We start from the raw sequence: 26,135 nt of genomic DNA on the forward strand, positions 1-26,135 counted from the left end.
TTGTTAGACAATTACTTCATTTTTATGTATTTCCAGTATTGCTTTAAATGTAATCTTGGCATTTTAATATATGAATAGCTATTTTGCACATTAAACGAATTCTGAATTTTCATTAGCATATGGTTTTTAAAAACCATTTGATCATCTTCAGTTAGAAAAGCTGTCCAAAAATTAAAAGTTCCTGGGTACACACTCTCAAATCCTTTATTATTTATTTTTCCTATGAAAACTGAGTGTAGGAATAAACAGGTTTTTGTCAGTATCCTAGTCCAGTGAAAAGATGCTAGCAGTGAAAACTCAGATTGTGTACAGCACTGTTTTCTCTGTTGTTTTAAGCACTATTATACAAAGAAAGGCAAAGAAAATTATCAATATACATTTCAGATGCTTTGTTAAACTTAGTTTCTAATACTAAATCAAAGATTAGTCTACATCATTGCCTATACAGTACATACATATAATTTACAAGTTCAGCAGTGGAAATAGAATGAATATTCTGAGCAATCCTTTGTACTTAGAATTAAGTTTTCATGCTTCTGGTTTACTGAGTCAGATATGCTCCCATTATAACTTCAAAAACTATAAAAGATGTAAAGTCAAGGGCAACCACAGAAATCATATTAAATGCTTACCATTTGCCCAGGGGAAAGTTCAGCGAGTTCATAACCACCACAATTTTACTAAGAAGGAACCCATCTTATTTTTCTTGCCTGGGAGATGCATTTTTTTGCAAATTTAACTAGGATGAAGCTATTGACTTACATTTTCCATGGGAGTATTTTACAAGTGTTTTAACAGTTTGAATTTGTGGATATCTTTGATTAGTGAGGAGGCTGGGTATAACAGAGACCCAAGCTGGTGCTACATGTGTGGGATTGAACAGTCAACATTTCAAGGGTATTCTAATTCTGATAATCTGTGATTAAAAGTAATCACACTAAAAAAGCTATATGTTACTCAGATTAAAAGCATGTGTCTAGACTCTGTGGCCTGCATGCTACATTCTTCATAAAGGACTTACTGTCTCAATGGCCTAATTCTTTTTAATGAGATGATAGTTCTGTAACTTCAACTAATGTTCTTTATTTTTACCTTTTAATTTTCTAACATTCTATGATTTAAATGTTTTTATGGTAACTCTTTGATTGACCTGATGCACATATGAATGCATTTTCTTTAATACCTAAAATCTGTTTCTCTTAAGTTCTTTCCTTTTCTGCAAAGACTAGGTAACTGCTATATTAAAGTGATACATAATGATGAATGTGATATATTCTGGAAAGATGAATATTTCTTATTTGTTAACAATAAATATAGAGGAAAATAGATTTTTCCTTAAAATGTTTGAAAAATCTAGGTTCAAATTGTAATATAATTTCAGTAATTTGAGCTGCCTGTATTATTTTAAAAAGTGAAACTTGTCTTCTCATGAACCACTATTACTGTTATTTTTTTACAAAAACACACAATGAATTATGACTTTGGTTTCTCTATTTTTCGGTTCCTTTTTTTTATTATTATACCCTCCCTACCCCCTCTCTCTCTGCACAGGGTGGGTATTCTGCTCCCTCCTTCTCTCCTTGGCAGGGCTCCTTCCAGGGGATCCCACGGACTGTTCCATCGCACCGCAGACAGAGTGAGTCTGTGTCTCTCACTCCTTTCCTGCTCTGGCTTCCAGTTCATGGTATTTTCCTTCTGCATGACCTTCCCTCCCTCTCCTTTCCCCTTACTGAGAGACCTGCAGGCCAATGCTTTATCAATGAGCTACCTCTGATCTCCTGTCTTAACACTTCCCTGACTGCATGTGAATAGACTTTAAACCTGTGGCCTTCTGAAAGCTCTGAGGTTAATGACATTCTAATGCTGTTTAAAACCTATTGCCAGGGACCCTAGGCCCATTGACATGCATCTGTCTAAATTCATTTCTTTTTTATAAGACCTTGACATGTGTGAATAAACTTGTTTTTATCCAATGATTGGAAAAATGTACACACTATGCACAATGGTTTGATAGACAGATGCATATTGTTTAGGGACTGGGCTTACTAGACCATTGCACATTTCTTAAACGCTTCCTAATTAAAGGCTTTGATTGTGTTTTGCAGTCATCTCAGATATCTTTTCAGTTTTTTTAAGGTTTCTTTAATTTAAAAAAACTAATATGTCTTTGCAATTTGTCAGCTGCTTTCCAGAACAGAAGACACTGTTTTTGAATATGCATGGTTTACTAATATTTCTAATGACTCAGTCATTGTTTGACCTTATGATTACTATTTATATTAAATCTACTTTCTAAAATATTGTTTATTACTTTGTATTATGTACTTAAAGTATACCTGGTAAGTTGGTTATATTTTATCTTTTCTGAAAAGTCACCCAAAAGGCTAATATTAGTGAAGAATATTTAAATATAGTTCATTGGAGTCACTAATAGGCCCTCTTGGATTTATTATCATTTGTGATTTATATTTTTTCATTAATTATCTTACTCAATATAAGAAGTGTCAAAAGCTGTGCTTTGACACTTTGAGCAACTAGGAGTTTGATTTATTTAAGTACATTTCATTTCTTGAGAGAGAGTCCAGATTTAATGGCATCAACAGGAATTCCAAAAAAGATAGGGAGTTTGCCTTCTTGCTTCTTTTTTTCTTATGTCCTTTTTGTTTTAATGAGAAAGGGAATTTGTGTAGCCTCTCATTTAATGAGAGAAGTAAGAAGAGAATCTACTACATCCTTTATAAATACTATGTTTTATTTATTGTATTCAAATTGAAGTTTCATCCTTTTTTCCTCTATTTAAATTAAAGCATCCTGGTGCATGAGCGATCAGAGCAAATTGCTAGTCAAGTGATTTGAAATTTCATCAGGACAGTATGCTCTTAAACTTGGAGCCAGTAAGTGGCAGGGCTTGATAGGTTTACCTCAAATCAGCTCACTTAACTTGGCTCTTAAGTCTTTTTTTTTTTTTTTTTTTGGTTGGTTCTGGGGCTGAACTCTGGGCCTGGGCACTGTCCCTCAGCTCTTCAGCTCAAGGCTGGCAGTCTACCACTTGAGCCACAGTACCACTTCCAGCCTTTTTCTGCTTATGTGGTGTTGAGGAATCGAACCCAGGTCCTCATACATGTGAGGCAAGCACTCTATCATTCAGCCAACTTCCCAGCCCTCTTAAGTCCTTTTTTAATTCCTTTTTTTTCCCCTGCCTAGGGATTCCCCTGTCTTCCTGTCTTGCTGGAATATGCAATTGAAGTTTAGGGTTAATAATTGTGTATACCAAATAACATTGTGTGTGTATCTATCTATCTATCTATCTTTCTATACATATATATATAATTTTATTTTATTTATTTATTTTTTGAAACTATTTTGTCAGTCATGGGGCTTGAACTCTGGGCTTAGGTGCTATCCCTGCACTCTTCAGCTCAAGGCAAGCTCTCTACCACTTGAGCCACAGTGCCACTTTGGGTTTTCTAGTGGTTTATTGGAGATAAGAGTCTCGTGGACTTTCCTGCCTGGGCTGGCTTTAAACGGAAAGCCTCAGATCTCAGCCTCCTGAATAGCTGGGATTATAGGCATGAGCCACCAGCACCTGGCAAATTGCAGATATATTTTTAAAACATATCTCTTAGACACAGTTGTTTCACTGGCTTAACTTGCATGTCTGTAGATATTTCTTGTCCTTCTTTGCATCAGTAATCTTCCATTTTCAGGTGCTTCTTCTTTGAGTTCACAGCAAATCTTTCATCTCCAACCATAAGTGACATTCTCCCATAGTACTGCCCAGCTCTCTATTTTTTTAAATAAGTTTTTTATTATGAAAATACTGTACAGAGGGGTTACAGTTACATGAACAAGGTAATGAGTACATTTCTTATCCAGCATTGTTGCCTCCTCCTTTGTTTTTCCCCTACCATCCCTTCCCTCCCATCTTCACAACTACACTTCCCCTGCACCTCTGTATTTTTGACTTCATTTTTTCTTGTCTTTTTGTGCCAGTGCCATGACTTGAATTCAGGGCTTCATGTTTTCACTCATCTTTTTTGTTCACAGATGGTGCTCTTCTGTTTGAGCCATGCCTCCAGTCTGAGGATTTTTCTTCCTGGGCTGGTTTCAGACCGCAGTTCTCAGATCTCAGCCTCTTGAATAATTAAGGTTACAGGTGTGAGCCACCAGCACCCAGTATACTTTTTAGTTTTGTAGATCAAGCCTCTGTCTCTGCATCTCCAGATTAGTAAGATGGAAGTTTTTGTTCTGCAGTTTGGATGGCTGAAAGTCAAACACTGAAGTCGTTTCTTGAGGAACTTTTCATGGCCCACATGAAAAGAGAACATTGGGATTCCATTATTGATACTCGTAGGGCACTGTCTATAAGAAGTGATAAACCTTAGGACCCTTTTTGGTAGTTCCTACTGGGCTTGACAGCTTCCTTTAGAAGAAAAAAGAGGGCTGGGAAGGTGGCTCAGTGGTAGAGCACTTGCCTTGCATGCATGAGACCCTGGGTTCGATTCCTCAGCATCACAATAGCAAAAAGAAAAAAAGCTAGAAGTGGCGCTGTGGCTCAAGTGGCAGAGCACTAGCCTTGAGCTGAAGAGCTAAGGGATAGCACCTAGGCCCAGAGTTCAGGCCCCATGACTAGACCTGTTCCCCCCACCCAAAAAAAAAAAAAGAAGAAGAAAGGTTTTAAGTATGTTTTAACTATTTTGATTTTACTCTGAGATCAGCTGAAGCAGTTTATTTATTTACCTATTTATTCATGTGTGACACAGGAGCAAATCCAGTGTTTTTCATAGGTATTGGGATTGATTTATCTTTTTCTGCAGTATGCTTATATTCATTGACAAGTCTGTCTCTCCATTTAGACAATATATATTTACAGTACTCAGTGTTGAGGGAGTTGACTGTGTAAGTAATGGAAGATAGTGAGGGTTCTACTATAATCTACTACAATAATCTCTTTCACTAAAACTTTCACCTTAAGCCTTCTTCAGCACAGACGTGTATGTGCCATAGCTGTCCTTGGCCAAGCTTAAGTAGAAAAAACCTGGTTTTGATTTTATGTGTTTTTGAACTTAGTAGAGTAGAAGGCCTTCCAGCAAGAAAAGCTGGTCTAAATATGCAGAGTAGATAATTCATGATTACAGCAAAGTAAATTAATCTGGAAAGCTGCAAGTAGTCTAGAGTGTCATGGCTGAATTACAGTCATCTCTAGGAATTAGAGAAATTGGAAATTCCTGTTTCTGTTTTTGTTTTCATTTCTCTGGAGATTTTTAACTTGTAAATATCTTCCAAAGTTTACTAGTAGTTACTTCATGATCTTTATGTTCTGATGTCAATTGTTTTTATCTAGATTAGTAGCAAATAATGTACACTTAGGTGTTTGGAGATCTTTTCCGCTGTCTATGGGGATTTTAGCTGTGGTCCATATTCATATAACTGGCTTTGGTTTAGTGTTTCTAACCCTAATTTCCAATTGTACAACATCATGATAATCTTACAGTAGATTTTAATAAAAAAAATTGCTTTTGACAAGTAGAAAGCCTTTCATGGTCACCCAGGTAGCATTTTCTATTATAGCTCATGCTTATAGGGTATTTCTGTTTGACAAAGTATAAACTTTCCTTGTCTTCTTGCCTCAGAATCTTACTTGGTAGTCTAGGCTTGCCTCAAATTTAGGAGCCTCCGTGTTGTGATTATGGGCATATACCATCACATGCCTATCTGATGTTTTAAAATCTGCCTTTTAATACCTTGCCTCTATGAATTCAGAAATTCCCATCTTCTTTCCATATACAATATAACTTAGACAGGAAGAGAAAAGTGGTTTCAAAATAACCAAAGGCCTTATGTGGTTATACATTCTTGTTATTCAAGCTACTTTGAAGCAGAAAGTTGAAAGACTGTAATTCAGGGCTAGCCCTGGCGAAAAGTTAGTGAACAAGCGAGCTAGGTGGAGCACATCTACAATTCCAAATATGTGGGAAGCATACATAGAATGAACATAGTATGAGGCTGGCACTGGGCAACAAGACTCTGCCTGAAAACTAAAAAAAGGGCTGGGTTGTTCCTCAACTGATAGAGCAACTGACTAGCAAGCTCAAAGCCCTGACTTCAAACCCCAGAACTGCCACACTGCAGATTATATAAATGCATGCATATGTGGCATAATAGCTTGTCATTATTGCCATTGTTTCTTGATATAGTGTGGCCTGATTTCTAATGATAATTTATTCACCAAAATTGCATTTAGAATCATAGTTCTAGCTGGATACCTGTGATGGTAGCTACTCAGGAGGCCAGCCTGGGCAGAAAAGCCTCTGACATTCTTTCTCCAATGAACCTGCAAAAAGCCAGAAGTAGAGCTGTGGCTCAAGTGGTAGAATGCTAGCCTTGAGTGGAAAAGCTTAGGAATAGTATAGTACTCCAGACATGAGTTCAAGTCCTAGGTCTTTGTTTTTTTATTTTCTTCTCATAATCTTCAAGGGTAATTTTGACATGTGATCACAAGTTTATTTTATATTACCACCCAATACATTTTTTATTGTAAGCATATATTTACCATTCAGTGCACGTGTTTTTATTTAAAATTCAGACAAAATATTAATAATACATTCTCTTAGAATATATTTTCTTCTCTACTCTTAAAAAATGTGACTAGCAACTTGTAGTTAGAAAAACATGGATGTATTTTGTTCTTATGAGGTGGAACCTGTGGGTTTTAATGTACCAGTCTTAATGAGAAGGTTCATACCTTATGTAATTGAACATGCATAAATTTTGTATATATAATCTTTTTTTGCAGAAATACTATTTTTAATTGGTGCCTTCTAAGGAGTGAGCCTATGCCAGGAAACCTTTGTATTGTTGGAAAATACAATAGCTTGAATGGCTGTTCAAGCTATGTAAAGAGCTGTTTATTCTCAGTCTAACCAAATTGCCAACTTCCCAAAGCCTTACTTGCCCTTGGCCTTCTGACTTTGATTATATTTCCTAACTTTAGCATCTCCCTCACTTTTTTTTTCTTTAGTCCTTTAAGTTCCTGAATTCTTCTCTTAGGATTTTTACTGTATGATGAGTCAAATAATTACATAAAAATTGCATTTGTAACTATGGTTCCAATGGTGGATAACCTGCCTAGCTCTTAGTGTGAATGTGAAGCTCTTAGTTTAAGCTCCAGTATTAGCAGAAAATTTGCTTATTTATCACTTATTCATATATTGGAGTTTGAACTCGGGGCCTTATTCTTGAGCCTTACAACTAGGTGTTCTTTTTTGTTTGTTTGTTTGTTTTTTGGTGCTGGTACTGGGGCATGAACTCAAAGCCTCACATTCTTTCTTGGCTTTTTCTAGCAAGGCTGGCACTTTGTTAGTTCAACCATCCTTCTACTTCCATCCTTTTATTGGTTAATTGGAGATAAGTATCTAGAGGATTTTTCTGCCTGGACTGACTTTGAACTAATAGCTAGAACTACAGACACTTGAGCCACTAACAGTTGGCTCTCTGGGTCCCACAGCTGACTAAACTAAATTAGTTTAGTTTTCAGGTAGAGTCTTGGGATTTTACTTGGGGCTAGCCTCAGACTGTGATCCTTCTGCATATGTGTTCTGTGTGGCTGGAATCACAGGTATATGCCACCACTCTAGGCTTGTTTGTTGAGATTAGAGGTAGAGTCAGAGCTTTAATCCCAATTTTATAATAAAGGGAATGTAAATAAATATGAATGATGGTAGCAATTTGCTCAGGGTGAGTAAACACATGAAAATTAAGTTCTTCTCCAAGTCCTGAGCTTGAATCTAAACTATTTATTGTGGATACGATTTCAGCTTTGTAAGTTTAGAATTGTTAGGTATCTAGTTTTTTGTGATGATTTTCATATAGTATCATAAACATTTTTCACATAGTAAATATCTTTGAAACCACTTTTTAGTTAGTTAAGGTAGATAGTAATGCATTATCATGTTCAAGTCCTTGATCTAACTCTTTCCTCTTGTCTGACATTGATGTCGTTCTAGTTACAGAGATCCTATTACAGCACAATTTTTCCTGCAAGTCAGGAAAGACATTAATTAGAGGGTTTGCACTTCTTTTGGGCATTTGCTGTTCATTTGTTGGACATTATAACAAAGTATAGCACATGGCTAACTCTGATGGACTCCAGCCTGTAGATAGAAGCAGTTTTATGTGGGAGGACAGGTTCAGCCTTAGTGCTTTCATGAGAAATTAGCTCTGGGAGTGACTTTTCATGAAAATAAAATATTGTCAAATGAAATAGAAACTAGGATAACTTGATAAGAAACTCAATCAGTTCAGTCTTACAGTAAATATTCCTCAAAGATGGTAATAAAATAGAATGTGATATAGTATCCATTTTTGCATCTGTTTTTCCCATGCTGTCTAGCCTAGCAATTGGGCAATTGACTAGAAATGTGCATCTAACTCATGGTCCAGTAGGCCTTCCCGTAAACATAGGCATGATTTAGTTTCTTTGACTGCGATTATGGTGGGCACAGCAATTTGTGCTTTTTATGTGTAGTTTTCTGTGACAATCTGCTCTAAAGATCAAGGGTTTGTTTCTAGACACTATTTGCTTCTATACCATATTGCCAGTAGCAGCTACCCTGGGCTAATGTGCTGTGCGTGTTGGTGACACCAGGGGTGTGGTACTGCTGTGATGCTGGTCACTTGCTTTTTGAACTACTCTGCATCTGAGAGGTGGATGCTAGTGATATATTTTGCCTCTAGTAAATACCGTTCTGAAAGGTACAGAAATGAGAGCATTAATGATTTCCCTAAAACAACAGAAACTGTTATTGGTCCATATGAATTCTGGAGCAGACACATTTATTTATACTTGTGACTTGGTTAGAGCTTTCATCTCCATAGTGATGTGTGAAGTCTGTGGCCTGGTATTTAAGTTAGGGTCAGATTAGACCTTTAGTGGTCTTTTAGACACTGAAGTTTTCCTTGCTTTTGTAATGTACAAAGAAGCTCTAAAATTATTTTAGAAATAATTTCTACTTTCTTCATAAAGGATTACCTGGGGCCAAACCTTTTTAGATCTTTGGAGTAGGCAATGTGTCAAATTCCTAACAGTATTTTGTTTGGTAAGATCCAAGTAATTGCTTTTTGTGAGAAGTTTTACATGCACCATTGTATGGGCATGGATATTTGTACTAACTTGAAAACCACATTAGCAAGAAAGTATGAATCATATTAGAATATTGCCATTAATAGTAAAGTAAATAAGGAAAAGTAATGAATAGTGCCTAGAAAATTTACAACAATAGCAAAACAAATCTTCTGGGCCACCACCCCGTCCTGGCGATCTCAGTGTTGCGTGTGGTCTCTGATGCCATTGTCCTGTCTCTTTCTTGTCTCTGCTCTCTCATTGTGCCTTTGGCAAGGAGTTGAGAAGTTAGTCCATTACTTCTCTGACAAAGCGTGGTACAGTACAATTTTGGATTTTCTCCCACCACCTTCCTTGTAATCACGTTCTGTTTTGTTTTTTTGTTTCTCCCAGTTGCATGATGCATGTCAAAGTGTGCATGCAATCATAGGCATGCTGCCAGTGGTTACATTTCCGTTTTTGCTTTTATCCTTTAAAGTGTATTTAATGACAGTGAACCCTTTTGTACCCAAGAAAATAATTTTAATTAATTCTGGTGTGTGACGTTTTTACACATGAGAATATTTCCTGATTTCGACTTTATATACTATGGTATATGTCTACTCAATCAGGACTTGCCATCTTAGCTGCCATCTTTTGGCTACTAACCTTAGAATAAGAAAGCTTAATAAAACCTGGCATGTGTAAGACACTTTTCCTTAGCCAATGCTAGATCTCTGAAGGAGTACAATAGTAAAGACAATTTTTCTCAGTGCCCAGTGGCACTTTCAGCAGGTCACTGTGAAACTACTGCTTTCCAGAAACATGGGTCCAAAGTATGACCTGAGTTTGGTGTTTCAGACTTCTTCTTTCTAGAAGAGATTTTCTATCTAGGGGAAAGCTAGCACCTGAATGATACCATTAAGTCTGTCTGTAGAGTTTTTAAGTATAGTAAATCTTAGTCACCAATCACATTGCATATTCTGAAAGACTGTGAACTCAGAAACTACTCAAATAATGCAGAAAAAGACTTTTAGTGTTTCATTTAAAATTCTCTGGTGGGTCAGATTCTACCTTTGTCATTTGCTAAAGTATGTGACATTTAGACATGTTACTGTTAACTTTTTTAAACTTCTGTAGACTCATGGACAAAAAGAAGACATTTTTTACAACACCTCCCACTCACAGCTTCAGGAGAATTAGACATCAGGCATGTAAATTTGATTTTCTACCCTTGGAGAAAAGTAGACTTGATCTCTGAGCCCAGAAATGTAAAATTTCTTAAGAATTTTCAATGCATTAGCATTATAGTAAACATTTTACAAACATGTTATTATTTACAATTCTGTGAGGTACAGATTCTGCAATTCTCATCATTTTGAAAATGATTAAATTCCTTTCAGGATAGTGAGATAATTTATCTATTGTCTCATTAATACTAAGGAATTGATCATACAGCCCACACATGTGATGAAGTTTAGTACTGTGAGAGACTGTCAACTTCAGAGTACCATGCACATCCTAACTCCTGTTCTCATCTCCAGGAAGGCAGTAAAGGACTCTTGACTTCTATTGTTGTATGAGCTGTACCTACTGTTGATTTAAAACATTTAGATGTAACTGGAATTATTGAACTGAAGCTTAGAAATCCTAAATCATGTAACAGCTAGTTTATTATGTTGCTAAAGATCTTGTCTTTTACCTAAGACCCTGTTACAAAACAGCCGTACTTTTGAGTTCTTTGTTCTTATACCACTACATAATCATATGTGCTAAGCACTTAACAGTACCCTAGGAGGCCCTGTGCTGAATGCTTTACACATATAGTCATATTTAATTGTTAGAAATGGAAAAGAATAGAATGCTTATTCAGGTAATTTTTTCCAGCTACTTAGTCTAAAAATAGCTATTTAAATAAAAGCTATTGGAGCCTAAGCTTGTAGGTCATTATGACAGGTACTTGTGTTCAAATTAGCATAATTATCCCTCCTGCTAGCCTTCTAAACATGAATTATTAACACCAAACCTGTTAGGGAAACAATATACTGAATCATTAGATTTCTTTTTCTTTTCTGGCAGTACTAGAGTTGGAATGCAGGTCTTCGTGCTTGCTAGGGAAGTGCTCTGGCCGCTTGACCCATTTACCCAAACAGTTTTGCTTTAGGTTATTTTTCAGGTAGGGTTTTGTACTTTTGCCCAAGGCTTACTTCAGACTGAGTCCTCCTACCTCTGCCTTTTGTATAACTGGATTTACAGACACGAACACCCATGCCTGGCTTGTTTTTAGAGACCAGGCTTTGGCTAACTTTTTTGCCTAGCCTGACTTTAAACCATGATTCTTCCATCTCTGTCCTTTGCATAGCTGGGATTACAGGTATGCACAGTAGTTCCTGTCTTACCAATTTTTAAATTAGTTTTTATTTAATCATTAACCCTCCTTTCTTGACCTGATAGGAAACTATCACTTTGGTGATTAATGACCAAAGAAGCCATTCTTAAATCTACAACTAATACTCCCCTAGTAATTTTTATAGCAGATATATATTGGACTCTTAGGCTGCTAGGAATACCAACTACACCAAAAGTTAATAAGGAATGGTAAGTGCAAGTAAGGAGCTCAAGGTCTCTGGTTATCTTTGTAAACAATCCAAAGCTGGCATTTAAGCTTATCATTACAGGTGACCTTCAATCCCAGTAGTAGTACCTGCTGCTGGTACTGTTGCCATGGACACATGCATACATTTAATGAGGGAACTCACAGAAAAGTATTTTGAAGTTTATGGATCTGACCTAAGAAGTAAGGCTTAGAGGCGCTTATATCCAGTGAGAGGCAGGTACTTTGAGTCTGGAGCTGTGGCTGCATTTCAGTTTTCAGCTGCAAACCTTCTCCAGGTTGCTGGGATTGAGTGCTGTAGAGCATCTCCCACAGTTCCCAGTGACAGAGGTGTTCCTCTGGGTCTAGAAGGCTGCTAAATTGGGGCAGATTTTTTACAGTTTGGGGATGCCTTTGATGACCTCTCTAGCCCAACTCACGTTTTCTTTTGTGTTCCTTTATGCTGTAAGGCCTAAGATGTGGTTTCCTCCCTTGTTTATTTGACTAGCTCTCAGGAAGGTCATTAAGCAAAGGAACAAGTATGACTGTGTGTCCCCAGGTTCCCGGTGCCTGGCGTGGCGTATGACACACAATAGGCATTTCAGTCTTCTGCATTCCTTTCCACTAGTTCTATTAGCCATGAAAACATGCATTCTAAATATACCCTGTAAATTGTCAACTGACATGTTGAATTGTCACCCCCTTGTACAACTGTTTAAATATTTTATGGCATTTGATGCAGTAACAGTTGCATTCAGTGTGAATTAAATCTTGTGTACGTGTTTGGAACTTAGAAAGTGAGTTCCCATCCGAGTGCATCTGCCTGGCCGGCCAGTGGTGAAGAGTAGCTTGCCCTTGCCCCCTTGTCAGCAGGTGCTCCACAGCACTTAGCTCAGCTGCAGGGCTTCATTGTCCTGTGTGGAGATAACTCCCACGTGCTGTCCTCCATCTACCAGGAGCCATTGTCCCTTCAGTCCTCTTGTTGTGTTACTTCCCATTCTTACTGAAAACAGACCATCTTAATTTAATTAAATTTAAATTAACTTATCAAACTATAGCTTTCAAATAAACAAATATGGCACTTAATTGAAGGTAGAGAAAATTTATATCCTACCACTAAAAATAATTTTTAATAAATAGCAAAACCTACCTGGATTTAGCAGTCACTGATTTGAGAAAAAAAAACCAATATGATTACTGTAATTAAATGATAATTGAGACTTTCCTTTATTCAGCTGTTTAGGGTAACTCCTTCTGAGTAAAAGACTCAGCATTCTATTCTTAGAAACCTGGTCATTTCCTATTAATTTAGTATTGGGATGGAGCTTTCTCAGCCATACAAGCAGCACTGCTTTCTGCCTTGGCCTAGGGTTCATCAGTGTGTGTGGTGAAGGAGGCATCAGCCTCACAGTGCAGTAACACAGTAGTGTATCTGGACCACTTACTCCAGGTCCCAACAGATTTCTGGAGAGCAGTCTGTGCAGTTAGAAAAGCATATAACGTTTTGATGTTCTGAGTGATAGCACAAGTCCATTCTTTTTTGTCCCTACTGGAAACAGTGAGATTACAACAGAATTACTTTTTAAATCGATAATTTTTCCAGTCATAAAATACATCAAGAGTTTTCAATTTGGGATGAGAATACCTTCCTTATGTGTTCGCAGGTGAGAGGAGGTGCAACAGGAGATGTCTCCATGCCATCAGGAATTTTGTGCCATCTCCTCCTCCCCTACGCCCTTCCCATGCCCTGTGGTGTATTATCATTCCTTAATATGACCTAGCACTATTTTTCCACACACTTTTCTAAAGTTTTTTTTAATCACTTTTGCATGATTATTTTTTTACCTAGGGGAACTTCAAGGAGAATCTATTGAATCAATTAGCATTGATTTTATTTTAGAGCCTTCCACATTTTATTCATCTCTGTGGTAAAGGGTTGTGAAAATGCCAAGTGCCTTTAAATCTGGGACCTATAACTTCAGGCAATAACTAAATTGGCTTATCTATGCCAGACATTATACGATAGAATTTAATGCCACTTATCTGTATAAAGAATTCTCAGTAGATATTGCCTATTATTATTATTATTATTATTATTATTATTATTATTATTTATTAAACTAACAAGTCACTCCTACTGCAGCATTGCCTCCAATTATCCATCCTCAGTTATGAACCTGTTGTCAGTCACTCCTGATGTTCCTCAGTCTAAGCCCTGACTGCCCCCATTGCATTCACTTCCCAGTGCTGGTCTTAGAGAAGAAAGAACCCAAATGAAGCAATAAGATTGCCCACCCTTTCACAGGCAACTGTGGGTTTATTTATAGATTAGCACAAATTATTATATTATTACTTATATTAGTGCTAATAATTGTACTATTGTTCATAATAAAGTTATTTTATTAGTAAAACACAGTTATTAAAAGTTCATATTTCAAAGCCCCTTTCCAAACTCTTGACATGTTAGCCTTCATTATCTAATAGAAAGCATAGGTAAAAGAGAAACTGGTTCAAGACAGGTGCACTCAGCCCTGCCCCATATATTTTAATTTATTGGGCCATAAGATCCTTTTTATTTTTATTTTTCCTGTGTGTGCTAAAGTAATTAAGGTTGCACATATTTCCTCCGATTTGGGGGCGGAGGAAGGGGGCAGGGTGTAACCATACAGTAAACATCAGAAGGACCTATGAGGCCTTAGGAATTTTACTGTTGTGTTTTTTGTTTTGTGTTTGGAAGGGCAGTGTTAGGGATTGAATCCAGAATTTTGTACATGCTAAGCACACACTTTACTGCATAGCTACGTACACCCCCCCAGGCTGATATTTTGTGTGTGTGTGTGTGTGTGTGTGTGTGTGTGTGTGTGTGTGTGTGTGTGTGTGTGTGTGTGTGTGTGTGTGTGTGTGTGTGTGTGTGTGTGTGTGTGTGTGTATGCGTGCCCGCGTGTGTGCTCGCATGTGCTGATACTAGGGCTTTAACTCGGGGCCTCAACTCAGGGCCTCTGACTCTTACTTGGCTTTTTCACTCAATGATGGCAACTTACCTCTTGAGCCTCCACTTCTGTTTTTTTTGATAGTTAATTGGAGATAAGAGTCTCAAGGACTTTTCTGCCTGGGCTAGACTCAAACTGCTATCTTCAATCTTAACCTCTTGAATAGCTAGAATTATAGGCATGAGTCATCAGCGCCTGGCTCAAGGCTGATCATTTTAAATTTTACTAAATATGTGTTTTTCATATCTCAGCCATAATGGCAATGAAATGGGACAACTTCAACAACAGTATTAAAGGTAGGCTAGCATTAGCTAAATGAATGAATTTCATGCAATTAAGGATGTCATGAAATGTGAAAGTATGACCTTTAAACCTTTTATTAGCTGCTAATTTTAATTTGTCACAGAGATACACTTGGTAGTTTGGCATACAGCATAAAAAGACCTTTAAGATGGGTGATGATCCCAAGAGCACTGCTTATGGAGATTAAATTAAAGCGCTATAGAAATTATTCTCAGGCTTTCTTGTAGATAAGGTTGTAAATACTTAATGAAAGTACTAAGGCAAGAATGTTTCCTATAATGAGTTGGAACTTTAAAGCTTTCTTTTCTTTTCTTTCACCCCCCCCTTTTTTTCAGATCATGTTGAGTGTGTATTGCTTGTATCATTTTTTTGTTTGCACTACCACTTATATATATATATATGTCATAAGATTGCTTGAATATTGCAATTCATTTTTCTATGTTTTAAATGCCCCACATGCTTTCCATATTAAAGCATACTCAGCCTACTTCCAACTTCGCTTACATTAATACTGAGTACTTTTCTGAGCTACATGGTTAATGATGTTGCTTTTAATCTCAACAGCCTCAAGTACTACAGCCTTCCAGCAGCCTTCCCAGACCCACAGACCACGCCCAGGGAAAACTAATAAGGCCACAACGTATCGAGGCCCACAGTGAATGTGCAGGCCAGGGTGTGCATCAAGGTGCCGCACATCCCGATGGAAGCTTTCCATGTGGCTTACAAGAAAACAACTATGATTTGGAAGACCGGCCTGTTTCCTTAAGCCCACACGTCAGGATGGATGTGGCAAAAAGTATATCTGACTCAAATTTGACCATGACCGCGAGTGCTGAAGAGCCTTCTCATTTGGCAAAGAATCAAATAATTGGTGAGATGCAGTTTGGACCCACTTCTCTTCCGACACCTCGCCAGACGAGTACAGCAGAGCAGGCTAAGAGAGTTGGAAGAGATCCGTCTCCGCTGGTTGGCTACTTGTCTCAGCCCAAGTCCTCACATCTTCTAAAGCCACCCGTCTTGAGTTCTTCGGCACCTCCTCCAGACAATGAATCATCTGCAAGTAGGACTCTTGGTTGTAATAAGCCACCCATCATCACAGCTCATTCAGCAAAGCTTCAGCCCACATCTAGTCAAACAAATCTTGCAAATAATCCGAATCTGAAAGCATCTAAGCTCCGCCCTCCTTCCAGCTCTTTCAGACAGAAACAAATAAGCAGCCCCCGCCTCGAGCCTCAAAGCTTGCAGGCCAAGACCAGCATCCCCAGGCCACTGGCAAGGCACAAAGAAATCATGCCGAATCCAAGTGGCAGTTTGCATTCTGGGGATCCTTCGGCCTCTAATCGATATTCTCGTCTTCCTAAACCAAAGATACATTAAGCACATAGCCAATGTCTGCCAGTTTGTGTTTTTAACAGCAGTCTGTTCTGTAATAGCTTTATGTGCTGTGTGCCACCACGTTGGAGGTTCCGTTGAAAGCTTGCGAAAACCTTAACATTAAAATTGGAAGCTTCTACTCCTTTGGCTGATCCATTTTATATCTTGGTTCAAGTAGTACCATTCGAGCACACTTGTCTCAGGTCTGCCTGCCCATCTCAGAGGGCCACTGTAACATCTGCCTGTGCTGTCCACTCTTAGCAGGCAAGACACGTGCTTTGCTGACTTAGTCCTGTCTCCGTATTGACTGGTTATCAGAACCCCGCCTCAGTCCACGATGGCTACTATTTTAGCTTACAGCATGGTGATAATGGAAGATGATAGTCTGTAAGCAGAGTTATGGCCAGTGTTTTGTATATTTGAAAGGTCTATGCAAAAGCTTTGTGATGAATAAAGATCCGGCTTTTAATGGGAACTTGATGTCAGCTTTATTTCTTCTTACCTAGGATCAGCAAGCTAGTCTTAACTGTTTATTCATTTACCAGACAAATTCCCTAGGCTGACAATGTTCAATAGTATATATGTATAAACTGCTGGTCTGTCAGGTTGACATCTTGTTTTTGTCACATACATATGCCATTTGTGCTTGTACTGTGTACATATTTGGAGAGTTTGAGATACACCTTGAAACCTATGCCGAAGGTGTATCCGCTTGTAGCCTGTGTTGGTGCTAGAGTTTTGCTGGCTGTTCAGGTTTGAAACCTAGTCTAGGCCTATGGATCTATCATAGCTGTTTCAAGGTTCCACAGCATCTATATTAAATTAAGTCACTATTGTAATATTTATATTTATTGACTTTCTGCTAATATCCGAAGACTGGAATAATGGACTTGAAATATTTGCACAAAATTCTGATGGGCTAGAAGTTCCCCCCATATATAGGACTTCCAGCTTATTATTTTCTATAGAAAAAGAAGTTAAAATATTTTGACAAAAAAGATAAAGTGAAGTAAAACTATTGAGAAAGTTAGAATTCATAAGAGCTTTGCTTTTCTCAATTTCCTAGGTTGCCCTTTTCTGTTGGTGTATAGTTTAAGTGACAGTTTCTTGAAAAATAGATATGGCAAGAATTGTATACGGGAAATTGTGTTTCATTGAGAAGTTTTAAAAACTGGACGCTGGTGGCTCATGTCTATAATCCTAGCTGCTCAGGAGGCTGAGATCTGATGTTCACATTTCAAAGCCGGCCAGAGCAGGAAAGACTGTGAGACTCTCATCTCCAGTTAACCACCAAAAAGCCATCAAGTGTTAAAGCACCAACTTTGAGTGAAAAAGCTAAAGGGCAATGCCCAGGTCCTGAGTTCAAGCCCCAGTACTAGCACCAAAAATAAGTAAATAAAAAGTTATGAAAAGGACATTACAAAGGCAGTAGCTCGTTTATTTTAATGTGCTACAGAAAAGAGCTGTGGAACCTACAAGCAATCATGTGCCCAATCTCACTCATGTCATCTTCAGGCTGCCTGGCCTTGGCTGCTTTAAATGGAATATTCATCAGACAGCCTTACCAGGTCAGGGTTTGATTAGCTGATACAAAATATATTAAAAAAGCAATTATAGCCCCCAAAATTGTCACTCAATTTTCTAGGTATTCCTTTAAAACACCTACATTGATGAAATTGTCTATCCATGTAATGTAACCAACAGCTGTAAGTGCTTTAGTGGGAATTTCCAAAGAGGTATTCGCTACCATTGTGATGCAGTGGTCCTCTCTTACCTGTCAGAAAACCATCTTGGTGAGTGTGTTGTGCAGTGATGCAAACGCTTCTTGGATTTGGTAATAAGGAAAGGGGCAGCCCTGGCCCACCACTGCACTTGTGTCTGCCAGAGAAGTACTGAAGTTCAAAAAAACATTCATTTCCTCCAGATACTGCCAGTGTGCTGCCACGGGTCGGGTCAGCCCAGCATGCATTTGCTGTCTGCTTATGGAAGTGAGCCAGGATGGCCACAGCTGTGTGTGGTAGATGGGATCTTTCATCTTGATGGAGAAAGAACACTGCAAGTAGGGTGCTATAGTACTTTATTTCCCTGAAGTAAAACATACTAATGAATTAGTAGAATTTTTTATTTACATAGAAGTTGGTATAGACCCCCATGAAATATTATTAACAGGTTGTTTTTTAACCTTTAGGGGAAATGATTTTCAATTTTTAACTTATGTTTTAACCTCCTGGTCTGAGAAAAATATTCTTATTTTCTACTATGTAAAAATATTGACTCCAATTATTTGTTGTTTTTTTTTTTGTTTTTTTACTGTTTGTTTCTTACCGGACCAATTGGCTGAAATATTAGCTTCTTTGTACCTTTGCTGAGCCTTAACCTTGGCAGAAGATCCGCTCCTGAATACAATTCTGAAGCAGAATACATTTAAGAGAAAACATACCTAGGATGCTTCCATGGACAACATCAAGTATTTACTGCGTAAAACGTGTGCTCCTTAGTAAATGTGAAGTAGGAAGGGGAATTCGTGGGTGGAGCTGTGTGTCACCCAGAGCTTACCTTCTCCAATTTGGCTCCATCTGCCTAACAAACGTCGTACCACATCCTTACCCACAAGAATTTTAGGCAAACTTGTTCTCCTCATTCCTGTGGTGTCAGCACAGGTGGTGGAAATGTATGAATTCTAAATCGTGAGGGGGAACGTGTATGCAGTTGGTTAAGTTTCACATTGGTGAGAGAGAAAATTGGACAAGAAGGCAGAATTATATATTCGGCTACTGGTGGGATGCTTAGCAGTATTTTAAAGGAAGCTTTCCCTAAGGAGTTTAGTAGTATAAGTATAGATTATTTTGAAGTACAAACATCAAACCAGGGATTAGAGAGCTCTATATATGTAGAATGTTTTCTAAATAACAGACCATTGAAATTTTTCTTTTGGAGTCTCGTTTTTCTTTGTGCAATATTTTCAAGCCTATAGACTACTATTCATTGTGTAGATATTATAGGGATCTTACTATTTTAAACCAGTAAAAAAAAAAAAAAAGTCTATGAAAGAAAATAGCAGATTTGCACTTTAAATGAGCTTAATTGCTTGGAGCTGTGCCTGAAATATCGAAAATGCCTCCTCTTGGGTGTGGCTTAGTTTCGTGGAATAATTCTCTGTAATTTGTTGCTATTTGAAGATATAAGTTCACCGTTCACAGAGTTCTATCCCCAGCATGCCACTTTTCCCATGAAAGCACTAAGTTTTCTTTGAATCTTCCATTGTCCCCTGTAGTATTTGTTCTACTTGGTGCACTCAGAGAATCTGTGACCTGCTACAGCTGTCACTTCCCCCAAGTTCCTGTAATGATGGGCAGTAATCCAGACCCATTTGTGCCTGGGATTCCCAGCAGGGTTGACCTGCTGGCTTCCTGGGCTCCAGGCCACCGGGGAAAGCACTTTGCAGTTACCACACAGGCTTGTGTACCCAAGCCCAGTTGTACTGCTACCCTGTCAGCAGCGCCTTCTCTGTCCATCTTAACACATCAGGTTTCACATTGCTAAGTTAATTTGGGTAGTTATGTTTGCATGCTTATGTACACATTTGAAAATTAATGATCACAGTAGCACAGGTTTGTCCTCAGGGCTAACAGCCTTGCTGTTTTTCTTGATGCTTGAAATTATACTTTCTATTATTTCCCTCTCCCCTTCCCCACCCCACATAGCCCTTTGATTTTCCTGTTGTAGCAACCTGCGAGAAGAGTACATTTGGATCAGTGGCGATGACAGTGAGCAACCAGTCTATAATTATGTTACTAATTAAAGATATTTGTCTGTTGGAAAGAGCTTCCTCTGCCTTTGGCCGTGGTGTAAAGCATTGCCCTAAGAAAATACTGGCCTAGAGAATTGAAAATCTATGTCATGACTGGTGTCTTTGTGTCATGACTGATTATAAACAAATAGTATCAGTGGTGTTGTTTTCCCCATGGATTTGAGAAGCCAGTTCAGAGTACATACTGTATATTAGAATTTGCCTGTAAAATGAATTATACAAACCCAAGATGTAAAGTCTCTTGAAAATGTTGGCATAGTAAATTAAAAAAAAATAAAGTTCATAATTATGAAGGTGCTTTTGTCTTTCTTCACAGTTCATATTTTCCCCTGATAGTTTTTCTTCATGAAGATACCAATAATTTGCTTGATGTTTTTCAAATTCTTATTCCCTTTCTTCCACACACGAAACCTAACAAGCCTTGATGATTAGGTAGGAATTGAGCAAGGTTTTCTTGGGTTTTCACAGATTCTGTCAACCTAGTATTCTGTTTCATGTTAATAAAATTTCTGTTTCATCTTAGGAAAAGAACTGGGACAATGGGTAGAGAATATTTTAAAAACAGCACCTTTATTGAAATGTTATATGACGGGAAAACATCACCATTGCATTGCTCATTTCTAAACATTGTACATTTCATTACAAAATACTTTGAAACAAATTTAGGTCAAGTTAACATAAGTTGGGAGAACAAAGGAATGGAGAATTTATCATTTTTTTCCACTTTAATCAAGTGTGATTATATAATGTAGAAAAAGTTAAGTTGCTAACATGTTACCTAATCTGGAAGGGGTTTGCATATGCCAGAAAAAGCATGGAGGAAACTTCATTAGTAATAAAACTTGACCATGGTATTTACTGCTGTTTAAGATACCAGTAGTGACTTCAAGACCATCTGCATTATTACCATGCTTGAGAACTTCCTCAGATTTACCTTTTTATTCAATCAAATATGGGCATTTTAATTTCTTCATTTGCGTTGTTTGTTTTCCATTTGGAAAATGGACTGAAGCAAGAGTTCGTAGTTGAGTGTTGACTCGGCTGGAGTTACATTGTTGGGACATCTCATGTGTGCTAGTCGCTGCTGTGTCCATGTGGAGGACAAAGACAAGGCCATGGCCTGGAGCCTGTGGACTACAGCAGTTCTTAGCATCCTGGTCAGGAGCAGCCCTTCCCTTCCTTTTCTTTGCCTTGGTTACCTGCCATTTGCTGTTGAACACACAGTAAGCTGCTCTTCACCAACTTATCATCCCATTTCATTTTTTGTCTTTAATTCCCATGCACCTGTCTCTCTGCTCCTGTGCTTAATCTCGGTTTACCTGCTTCTCCCTCTGAAAATTTGGCCTTTTTTACAGTCTGATTTCATTTCAGGAACAATATTCTAGCAAAGCTGGGAATTAGTAAATATTCTGCCTTCTGCTTCAGGGTCTTAGAATTTAATTTTGAGGAACCTCAATTGTTCTATGATACCTTTCCTTTTGTTTCCTCCTGTTCCATTCCCTTGTTTACATAACATCCAGATATTCTAAAATACCTGTACTTTGCCATGGGGTCTGTGAAGAGGGGCTTAGATCATCCTCAAGGACCTTCTCATTGGTGAATCCTCACTCCCACAAAGCTACACACACACACATACACACATAATGGAAGTGGGGGGGGGAGAGAGAGAGAGAGGAGATTGATTTTCTCAGAGGAACTTCTCTGACTTCTTAGCCATAAAAATGAGAAATCACTATTCTCTGGATCCCCCGATGATCCCCAAACACCCGTTACTCAATCCCTCTATGAATTCATTCACACAGGCATTTTGAGAATGACGGTGTCTGCAGTGGTAATATTTTCAGTGACTACAGAATGGAGGTTTGATAGCAAAAGTATTTCTCAGTGTCAGACTACATTTCCCTCATTCCCCTTGATGTGATTAGAAAGTACACTCGCTGTGTGCCCAGCTCTGCTGAACGTGTAGATGAATGACCGTCCCTGCAAAGCAAGAAGCCACACAAGCAGTTCAGATGTACCCCAGCCCCCCCATTTCCAAAACCAATTCTTAGGGCTAGAAGTGTGGCTCCAGTGGTAGAGCACTTGCCCAGCAAGCCCTAGCAGGCCCTCAATTCAAACCCCAATATTGAATAATAATAACAATAATACAAAATTATTCCTCAGCAGATATGCAGATCTTAATCACATGACAGCAAATTTAACCAATCAGACTAAACACATGGTAAGTTTGCAGTATTTCTAAGTCATGAGGAATTGTCTGTTTCCTTGACAAATCGCAGCTGAGTGTACTTTTATCACAAAGGTAGGTCAAATGCAAATGTGAACTGCAATGAGAAAAGTAATAGAAGCTCTGATGAATTATTAATATAGGTTATTTCTTAAATTTGTTCATAACTGGTGATGATATGCAGTTACAGGCTTTCTGAAGTCTGAAGTTCAGCCAGGGATGTGTCTCAAGCAGGCTTAGAGCACAGCACATGGCAGGTCTCAGATCAGGTACTAAGGAAAGTCTGTGGACATAGGTTATTTGGAGATTATGCAAGGAACACTGGAAGTCACACACAGGAACAACCATAGAAGCATGAGGGGTTGCTAAAACCTGAAAAAAAGATCTTTTCTAGTAATCAGAGCTGTACAATACAATGACATTCTGTTTATTATAAGCCTTTATAGAAGCAAAAAGCATAAGCAAAAAAGTAGAAGAAACCCAACTATGACAATAAAAATGACTAAATTATTTCATCTATATGAAAAAAATGATTTCATAGCTAATACTCTTGAATTTTTCAATATCCACAGCATAACCTTGAACTAAAAATAGTCACAACTGGGGACTAAGCTAAAAGCCATGAGAGCAATATAATTATAATAGGGACATGCTTATAAATACCTATATGAGACAATAACTAGTCAATAATGATTGAATTCTAGTTGATTTTACTTTTGTACCTATACCTCACATTATTATTATTATTATTATTATTATTATTATTATTATTATTACTATTATTTTGTCAGTCGTGTGGCCTGAACTCGGCCTAGATGCTGTCCTGTCCCTCAGCTCTTCAGCTCAAGGCTAGCACTCTACCACTTGAGTCACAGCACCACTTCCAGCTTTTTCTGCTTATGTGGTGCTGAGGAATTGAACCCAGGGCCTCATGCATGCAAGGCAAGCACTCTACCACTGAGCTACCTTTCCAGCCCCTGTATATTATATTTTTAAGAAATTGTAGGTAGGGGGGATATGGGAAGGGATAGGAAGGGGAAGCAAAGGAGGAAGCAACAATGCTTGATAAGAAATGTACTCATAATTTTGCCCATGTAATTGTAATTCCTCTATGGAATTTTCATAATAAAAAATTAAAAAATTAAAAAAATTGTATTCTGGGTCAGTGGCTCTAACACTTAGGAGGTTGAGATTTGAGGATCACAGTTCAAAGCTAGCACAGGAAGAAAAATCTCAGAGATTCATCTCCAATTAACTAGGAAAAAGCTGGAGGTGGAGGTGTGACTCAAGTGGTAGAGCACCAGCCTTGAGTGTAAGACAAATGAGTGCAAGTTCCTAATTCAGTTCTGGCACGTGTGCACGCATGTGCACACACACACACACACACAGCTGTGAGACTGCTTATAGAGAGAAGATTATAGATGTGTCTTCAAATAGAAGGTCAAGATCATTTCTATTGCCTAGACAACATTGGTAAAGCATACAACACATAGTATTCAATAACTGATCTCAGCTACGGAGTTGATGTACTGTTCACAATATCCTGTTGTAGGAAGGTGCTTTGGGAAACTAAGTTATTTATACAACACACAACTAATGGGTTTGGTCTGCCTGACCCTAAACTAGAAGTGCTGCACCATCGTCCCTCCCTCCTCTTCCTCTCTCCCTCCCTTCCTTCCCTCCCTCCTTTACTTCCCTTCCTCCTTCCTTCCTTCCCTCTAGTGTTACTAGGGTTTGAACCCAACCTCACCCTTTCCAGGTAGGTGCTCTATATCTCTGAGGCCACACCTACAGCTATTTTTTGTGCTAGTTATATTTTAGATACAGTCGTGCTTCTCACTCAGCCATGCTCCTGGACATTGATCCACCTATTTAGGCTTCCTGTCAAAGTGGAGTTGACTGGCCCAGGTGACCACGCCCAGCTTCTTTCCGTTGAGCTGCAGACTCATGGACTATTCCATTCCAGTTGGCATAAAACTTTGATTCTCCTAATCTCAGCCTCCCACGTGTCTTAGCAGCTGGGCACTACTGCATCTAGTTGAGAAGGGGATCTCATGGACTTTTCTTCCCACCGTTTGAAACACAATCCTCACGTTTTCAGCCTCTCAAGAAGCTGGGATTACAAGCATATACCACCAGCCCCTGGCTGACACTTTCTTTTATTCAGGAAATTGGGATTGGGAATCTATGATCCTACGTATCAGAGACAGATTAACCATTAGTGACAAAGTCTCTATCCCTCCTGAATTGGAACAATTTGCTGTTTTAGTGTAGATAACCTGAGGCTACAGAGACTCTCCCGGCCCTTCACAAGCACTTCTTCAAGCTTTCCATGGAGTTTTTTTAATTAAAGGTGGCATAAGTAAGGTAATGAGTACATTTCTTGTTGAACATGGTTACCCCCTTCCTCTTTTTCTCCCACTTTCCCTCCCCCCACCTGACTCGCCTCCCCTCAAGTTGTACAGTTCATTTCCAACATAGTGTCTGGTATTGCTGTTGCACTGGTTTATCCTTTGTCCTTCATCTTATCATTTTGTGATTCCCCTTCCCTTCCCCAAACCAGATAACCATATATACAAGACACAGGATACTAAAATAAAAACGCAGTGACAACAGGGGATAAGCAAAGGGGGGAAAAAAGAAATAACTTTACACTACATTAAAAAACAACAAAAACAAAAACCTTTTTTTCCCACATCTTGAAGTTCATTTCATTTAGTATCATCTTAGATGGTCATATGTACATAGCTATTGAACTTTTGTGATCCTCTGTTAGGACTATCCTAGACATATACTAATTATTACAAATGAGGGAGACCATGGAGCCTATGCTTCTTTGGGTGGCTTGCTTCAGTTAATATGATTTTTTCCAAGTCTTTCCATTTTTTTTACTCATGGGGTGGTCATTCTTTCTGATGGAAGCATAGAACTCCATTATATATATATATATATATATATATATATATATATATATATATATATATATGTATATATATATATATATACCACCTTTTCTTGATCATTCGTCTACTGTGGAGCATCTGGGTTGGTTCTGTATCTTAGCTATGATAAATAAGCAGAGCTTCTGCATGGCAAAGGACATAACCTGAAGGATAAATAGAAAGCCCACAGATTGGGTGAGCTTCACTAGCTATACAAGAGACAAAGTCCTTATATAAAAAAATATATATAGCTAGAGCTCAAAAAATAAACCTCTCTCTCTAGGGGCTGAGAAGGTGGCTTAGTGGTAGAGTGCTTGCCTAGCATGCTTGAAGCCCTGGGTTGATTCCTCAGTACCACATAAGCAGAAAGAGCCTTGGGCCTATTGCATGCCTTTTTTTTTCTTTGGGGTTCTCTTCATGCTATGCTGATGATGCTCAGGTGTAGGGTGAGGGAGAGCAGACCAGAGTCCATTTATCCAGGTCCTAGTAGCACAGGGCCTAATGGAAGCTTCCTCCCCCAAGGAACAGGCACAGGAACTGTGTTCCTCAGGCAAGCAACCTGAATAAAGTCCGGGTGATTACTATTGTGTTTTGTATGAGGAAATAATATTCTCCCCATGACAGCTATTTTTCTCCTGTCATCAGTGGCTTTCTGTAACCCTGGACTGGTGGCCAGGCCTGGTCAATACCTTTCTACTAGCATCTATGGGCAGAGGAAATTATGGGGTTTATTGTCTCTGAAAAATATCAAACACCAGGCTCTGTACACCCTGTGAGGACTACAGGCTGGCATGC

The 26,135-nt window shown here is 38.4% G+C and overlaps 1 protein-coding gene across 7 annotated transcripts in view; it reads left to right on the plus strand.

Moving 5' to 3' along the window:
- Positions 1-20,449, plus strand: part of Ccser2 (coiled-coil serine rich protein 2) — a 129,706-nt gene extending 109,257 nt beyond the window's left edge. For 3 of the 7 annotated variants that reach the window (XM_070020749.1, XM_070020748.1, XM_070020754.1), the window contains one exon: positions 15,551-20,449. In XM_070020749.1, coding sequence (XP_069876850.1) covers positions 15,551-16,363 — 813 coding nt within the window. In that variant the 3' untranslated portion in view covers positions 16,364-20,449. Of the gene's footprint in view, positions 1-1,551; positions 1,685-9,398; positions 9,439-15,550 lie in introns of all 7 variants that reach the window. The other 4 variants (XM_070020750.1, XM_070020752.1, XM_070020751.1 and 1 more) reach the window with 4 other exon arrangements.
- Positions 20,450-26,135: the final 5,686 nt, after the last annotated feature.

Source organism: Dipodomys merriami, unplaced genomic scaffold, assembly GCF_024711535.1.
Source record: "Dipodomys merriami isolate MVZ:Mamm:240054 unplaced genomic scaffold, mDipMer1.0.p SCAF_14, whole genome shotgun sequence".
Classification (NCBI taxonomy): domain Eukaryota; kingdom Metazoa; phylum Chordata; class Mammalia; order Rodentia; family Heteromyidae; genus Dipodomys; species Dipodomys merriami.